The 6,552-nt window shown below is 57.9% G+C and overlaps 1 protein-coding gene across 1 annotated transcript; it reads right to left on the bottom strand.

Annotated features, from left to right (window-relative positions):
- Positions 1-544: 544 nt before the first annotated feature.
- Positions 545-6,484, bottom strand: UNC119 (unc-119 lipid binding chaperone). Its single transcript, XM_032163213.2, has 5 exons — positions 6,165-6,484; positions 2,431-2,544; positions 1,837-1,939; positions 1,515-1,687; positions 545-1,247 (listed from the first exon to the last, which is right to left on the bottom strand). The coding sequence occupies exons 1-5, from the start codon at positions 6,382-6,384 to the stop codon at positions 1,135-1,137; spliced, it is 723 nt and encodes a 240-aa protein (XP_032019104.1). The 5' UTR covers positions 6,385-6,484; the 3' UTR covers positions 545-1,134.
- Between the last annotated feature and the right edge of the window lie 68 nt (positions 6,485-6,552).

The raw sequence follows: 6,552 nt of genomic DNA, 5'->3' as shown, positions 1-6,552 counted from the left end.
CCCCTCCTCTGAGTCTGGGGTGGGAGTGGAGGCTGAGGGCAGTGTTACGTGCAGGGCTACCCAGGCATGGGGGCTCCCCAAGGCAGCTGAGAGCAAGGAGATGGCTCCAGGCCTTAGCCAAAGCCTGCCACCATCTATGATGAGGGCTAAAAGCACAACCCAGTGGTCCTAGTGGCCTCTGGGGTTCAGGGACGGTAGCGTGGAGGACAAGGCCACCTCCCCCACACCTTCCCCTTGCACCCTGGAGTTCAGGGCCTTTGTTTCAGCCTCTGTTCTGCCAGGGTTGGCTCTGACTTTGGACCAAAGCTTCCCCTCTCAGGGTCTGGGTCTCCTTCATCATAAGAAAGACACTCTCCAGCTCCATCATGTTCTAAATGCTGACTCTAGATAGTGTCGGGGTACAGAGAATCAGGGGACAGGAAGACTAAGGGGTGAGACTGCACTGGAATGTGGGAGGTAGGAGACATTTTTACTGCCTTAAGCACATTCCTGCCTATCCCTGCTCCTTTCTTTGCCCATACACACAGAGGCTGGCCACACTAGAGAACAGAAAAGGAAAAAGTTTATTGAAAACTATATACAGTTGGTCCAGCTCCTACCATGGGCTGCGATCTCAGCCAGTCCCTCCCACACCTCAGGCAGTGTCTTGGCCCCTCATGGGGAGGGATGGAGCCAGGCCTAGGGCCCAGACTCCCTTGGGTGGCTTGGCAGCTGGAGCCCACCATGGATCTTTGTAAATTTACAACTCTAAATGGCCTGAAGGTAGTGGGCAGGGGACAGGGAATGGATCCCTGCCTGATCTAGTCACAGCCTTGATAGGGGAACACTATTCTGAAACTTGGGCCCAAGTAGGGCCCAGCTAAGTCGTCCAGAAGTCCTGACTGCTTCTCTCACAGGCCTTCCTAGACATGGAGGCAAATAGCCTCCCTACGACCCCACCCCATGGAGCAGGCCCCATGGGCTTCATGGGCTTGACTGGGGACACCAGGTACCCTTCCTCCCAACATTGACTCAGGGTCCGGAGCTCCTGGAGAACTCCCCAAGCAGAGGACTTGGGGTTGAGGGGTGAGCGTTGGGGAGGTCACAGCTCCCGGCCCAGAACTGGAGCCTCCTAGGGTCAGGGCAGCCGTGGGGTCAGGGTGTCCCGCTGTAGGAATAGTCTGCTTTATTGTGCATCACCAGCCGGTCATCCACAAAGTAGAAGCTGTCAGACTGGGTCTCATACGGGTGACGGATCATCTCGCTGACTGCAAGAGAGGCCCAGCCAGGCCGGGCAAAGGTCAGGAGCTTGAGTCTGGCCACTGCAGGGGCTTCAGGACTGGGGTACAGGGACAGCCAAACAGCCTGAAATATCCCCAGCCTCTTTCTCTACAGATGATATGGGAATGGTGGCAGACACAGAAGAGCCCCAGGGTGGGGAGAAATGGGATCAGACCCACAAGTCCCCCTCCCTCCCACAGCTCAGTCTCCAGACGCCCCCACTTCCCCACTCCCAGAAGACCCTGCCCACGCACTCAGCTCCTCGGAGAGAGGGGGGAAGTCGTAGATGTGCTCGCAGGTGTTCTTGCTGCTGGGGATGCAGAAGCCAAAGTGGAAGTCGAAGCTTTTGAGTAGCTGGTTGCGGAAGTAGTGCCTCTCGATCATGCGGAAGTTGTTGACAGGCTTGTCTCCCACTGTGAACTCCACCCTGAGCAAGAGAAGGAGGCAGGGCTGAGTCTGTGCTTGAAGTCAGCTAGCCATCCGGGCTCAGGACAGGCCACCCCTATGAGAGGCTGAGAAGGGCCCACTCACACCCTCTCCCTCACCCCCACCACCACCCCCAGCCCAGCGACTCACGTGGCTCCCACCTGCCTCAAGCGGAGGAAGGCAGGCGTGAACTGGTAGCGGACAAAGCGCCCAGCATTGGGGTCCAGGTCCCGCCGGTTGATGGGCAACCGTTCTGCAATGTACCCCAGCTGGGGCTCAGTGGGCTTCAGGCTGGGCCCTTGTCCACCCAGGGTTCTACCCTTGGGCCCCCATCTATCTGATTTTTTTTAAACTCCCCAAGAAATTCTGGGGCACATTGAAGGCTCAGACCATTGGCCAAATAGTGCCACCTAGGGGTTCTAGGTCTGCAGGTTCCCAATTGCCACTGTGGTTCCGGGAGCCACAGGATGCTGAGGCCTGGGACCCGTAGGACTGCAGTTCCCAGAGAGCCCTGCAGAAGACAGCTTGGCAGGGACCGAAGGGGTAGGGGCTGACCTCGCAAGATGTCCAGCCTCAGAAACATATGGGAAGGAAAAGAAAGGGCCCCCCTGCCTGCAGACTCCTGAGAATGCTGGGGTCCAAGCCCCAGCTCTGTGGACTCCTCTGTGGCCCAAGGAGTCCCTGGGCAGCCCACTCCACAGCTCGTATCTGCCTCTCCATCAATGGCCCACCCAACCCACTCACCTGAGACTGGGGGCTTCTTGATTTCAAAGAGGACAGTGCCTGAGTCCATGTCCCGAATCTTAAACCTGACGAAGTCGATCTTGTAGATATTCTCCTCGGGGGAGCAGAGGTAGTCTAGGGGAAACAGGCAGCTGAGCAAGGAAGGGGCCCCAAAGCCCCTGCTGCCAGGTCAGCTTGTGTGGGACCCCAGAGTAGCTACCCTCTTCTCATCCCTGGGATCACTGCCCTCTGGAAAGAGGGACCTCAGCCCCTGCCCTTGGGGAAGGGCACAACTCCGCTATGGGGATCTAACAGGGGATAAGGAGTGCCATCCTAGTGGTCTCTGGGGGCCAGGGAAGGGCAGGGCAGAGAAGGGTAGAGGACAAGGCCACCTCCCGAACACTCTCCCTCCCACCCTGGAGTTGAGGGTCCTCATTCTGGCCTCCGCTCTGCCAAGGCTGGCGAGATGACTTTGGGAGAATTGGGTCTCCAGCCTGGTAGGAGCCTCTCCTCTCATATGGGAACAACTTCCTGCAGTCTGACCTGTCTCTTCTACTGCAACTCAGCCTATCAACTTCTCTGGTACCCTGCCTTTGAGAACCACACTGTAAAGGAGGCCACACAGCTCTGTCTTGGGAGAGTCACAGTCCTTCTCTGGAGGATATTCCTACCCTCACCCCACAGCTGCCCCTGGCATGACATCTAGATGTATCAGGTGAGGCTGATGTTGAGGGGACTTTCCCTGATACGGGTGGTGCTGGGGCAGGTGAACAACCCCTTCCCTATTCCTCCTCCCCTCCCAACCCCCTCCTCTCAGTAAGAAGCTTACACCAGCCCAGCTCCCTTAAGCAGCTTAACCAAAGCTCTGCTGACTCAAGCCCAGAGCCTGGGATATGGCAGGGGGGAGGAGGCCAACTTTGCTCTCATCCTTTGTTGATCTCCAAATGGGAGGAAGTCTTAGCAAGCAGAGGCAACCCCCTTAGAGGTCATTTACGCGGCCCTGGCTATGAGCCACCACCATGGAGAAAGTAGTCCTGGACCCCCATAGAGAAGAACACAGGCTAGGCCAGGAAGAGGGTGTGGCAGGTGCAGCAGTGGGTGTGGAAGGGGTAAGGGGAGTCCTCAGGCCCAGAAGGGGAACCAAGAACAGTGGGAGGCCCTGCCTGAGGAAGCTCAGGGAGCTACAGGGCCTGATCTAACGCTCACAGCTCTTGCAGCAGCAACTTCAAGTGCTCAGGGAGGCCCTGGCAACAAAGAGAGCAGGGAAGGACTCGTGCTGTCAGCCTGCACAGCATCACATCCTCCCCTGGTGGCCCACAGAAGCCCGGAAATCACCCTCCAGGCCCCTGGGCCACCTCCTATTCCTCTGGGGCAGGAAGAGGAAGTGAATATAAAGTCATTTTCTCTTTCCCAGTCCTGCTTCTTCCCCAAGCCTGATGCAGTCCCCTCCAGGAAGCCCTCCTGGCAGCCATCTGGTACCCTGGGGCCCAGCATGGACTTTATACAGCTTGGGGAAGAGGCAGGGCCCTGAGTCTACTACAGCCCACATGTGGGGTGGGGAGAGAATGGAAGTGGGCAACCCCTATCTCACCCCATTCACCCTATTTTCACAGCAAGTAAGCACCAGTATAAAGACATAGAAAGAAGGTACAGAGCATAGAGAACGGAGGTGGCAGAGTGGGGAGCAGGATCCCAGTGCCCAACTCCCAGATCCCTGTAAGGCCTTCTCTTCTCCCATTCTCTAACTTTTGGAGCCTCTCTCATTTGGGAACAACTTCCTGCAGTCTAAACTCAGTCTCTTCTACTGCAAACTCAATCTATCAACCTCTCTGTCCTTAGAAGAAGTGAGGAACAGGGATGTCTATGGCTCAGAACACCACGGCCACTCCTTTTCTAGGAAGGATGAGGCCTGGGACCCAGGGTCAGGTCAGAATAAGGGGCAGAGTGGCCAAGGGCTCAGAACACAACTGCTCTATTCCGCTCAGCCACAAATAGCTTCCTAAGCTGGATTCAGGGCCCAGTAATCTGGGAACAGCAAACCTCGGACCTGCATGATTAGGGTCAGAAGAGATCAGGCAAGGGGTGCCAGGGTGGAAATCCCTGGAACTCTGTTCTCAACTCCTGCACAGGAAGGGGTTCCCATGAAGCCCTTTCCTCTACTTACCCTTCACAGATTTCCCATCTCTAAGGGCTAAGAATTTCCTCCAAATTAGGAGACAAATGGTGGTACATGAGCTAGAAGCTCCCTCTAGTTGCAAAATAAACCCCCAAAGTTACTCAGGACTCAGTCAGTCTGACCTCTGGACTTCCTCTGAGAAAGTTCTGTCCCAGAGCTAAGCTGAATCCTAAATGCTGCTATTGCAAATTGTAGCCCAACTGGCTTCAACATCAGCCTGGTCCAGCCTCCCTCTCTCCATGGATGCTTGCTTGGGCAAGGGAGCTCAGTACTCTGGGGGCCCAGCCAAGAATGGCTGCTGCCTAGCTCAGTAAGGAGAGAGGAATTGGCCCCCAGGGACCCAGGAGCACAGGCTCAAGGCTGCCTCCCCTCCACAGCTCTGTCTGGGAGCCCTGTGTTCTGCTGCTTTGGAAGATCTAGGGCTCAGGTCCACTCCAATACATGCCCCCCATACCCACAGAGAAGCCCCCCAACAGTTATTCTCACAAAGGGGGCCAGGGCAGGTTGCTGGTGAATGTGGCCAAGGTGGAGAGCCACTGTCTCTCCATGCACCTTTCATCCTTTGAGGCTCATCCAAAGCCTCTGCTATGAGGTTTCCTAGCCCTCATTCCCTGCCTATGATGACCCCCTCCCCTGCCCTGAAAGCCAAGTTGTTTGACGCCAGGCAGCGCTATGAGCAGCCCTGTAGGGCCCAAAAATACTAGTGATCAAAGAGCCCAATGTACACAGCATGCACAGATGCCAGGCACTGTACAGAATCAGAGGTCTTATCTTCACAATAATCTTACGAGATAGGTATCATTATCCCCATTTTATAGATGAAAAGACATGCTCAGAGAGGTGAGGTTACTTGCCCAAGGTCACACAGCCAATTATATGGCAGAGTTGGAACTCCAACCCAGGCAGTCCAGCTCAGAAACTTTTAACCACAGTGGAGACCAAGCCTCCCTTGACGACAGAGCCCCCAGAACAGGACAGGTGCTAGTCTAGGCTTGGAGGGACGTTAAGCCACTCCCCATGAGAGGAACCACAGCCAACACACTAAAGCTGCCTGCTCAGTTTCTTTCCCAGGGAAGAAAATGGCCCAAGTCTTCCTGGAGGATCAGGGTGAGGGTATTAACGGTTGGGGAGACATGAAGAGTCTGAACGCCTCCCAAGTAACTCAGCCTCCACCTAGCCTCCCGAGTGGGGGCTGAGGACAGGCTGGCTGCACTCAGCCCCTCTCCTCATTAGTGCAGGGGCGGGCCTCAAGGCGCTCTGGAGACTCCACAGCTACAGGGCTACGGTTGCAGCTGCTGCCGCACGTACCTCCACGCTGGGAAAAGGGGACGGGCCCCTGGAAAAGGAAGGAATAAATCTCGAAAGGGAGAAGAAGGAGGCACAGAGAGAGATCAAGGGAAGGGGGTACACAGAGATCAGACCTGGCGGCAGAAGGGAGAGCAAGGCACACAGGAGAGGGGACTCGGTGGGGGAGGGGAGGCGGGAAAGGGGGCGGGGGCCAGGGCTTGGCGCGCCGGGAGGGCCCCTCGCACCCTCTCCCCTTCCCACCCGCGGGCGGCGCTCCCTCGTGGGTGCTCACCACCCGTGATCCGCTGCAGCCCCAGCACGTCCTCCGGCCCGATCGGCTGCTTCCTCTGCAGCGGCCCCGGCCTGGGCCCTGGGCCTGCGTCCGGCTCCGACTCGGACCCAGATTCGGATTCCGCCGGCGGCTGTGGTATGGGGACCACGCTCGGGCCCGAGGGCCCTGGAGCGGGCTCCGCCCCCGTCCCGGCTCCACCGCCGCCCTTCTTCACCTTCATGGCCTCGCGGGGCCGCGGCTTGCCTGCTGCCGCCGCCGCTGCCTGCGCCGGCTGGAGCCGGGGGAAGGGGGAGCGTCCGCAGCCCCGCCCCCGGCCGGGGCTTCAGGCACCGCCCCGCCCCGGCCCCGCCCCTGGGGTGGGCCCTGCGCTGATCCCGCCCGCCGCCCG

The sequence above is a fragment of the Hylobates moloch genome, unplaced genomic scaffold, assembly GCF_009828535.3.
Source record: "Hylobates moloch isolate HMO894 unplaced genomic scaffold, HMol_V3 SCAFFOLD_10, whole genome shotgun sequence".
NCBI lineage: Eukaryota > Metazoa > Chordata > Mammalia > Primates > Hylobatidae > Hylobates > Hylobates moloch.
This window is presented reverse-complemented; position numbering and strand designations above follow the sequence as displayed.

What these genes read in the sequence shown, in the direction of transcription:
- UNC119 (XM_032163213.2), bottom strand. Translation starts at nt 6,384, where the DNA reads ATGAAGGTGAAGAAGGGCGGCGGTGGAGCCGGGACGGGGGCGGAGCCC. An exon ending in GCTGCAGCGGATCACGGGTG is followed by an intron (nt 2,545 to 6,164) that starts GTGAGCACCCAC and finishes TGTTTCCCCTAG; the next exon opens with ACTACCTCTGCTCCCCCGAG. An exon ending in CAAGAAGCCCCCAGTCTCAG is followed by an intron (nt 1,940 to 2,430) that starts GTGAGTGGGTTG and finishes GGTACATTGCAG; the next exon opens with AACGGTTGCCCATCAACCGG.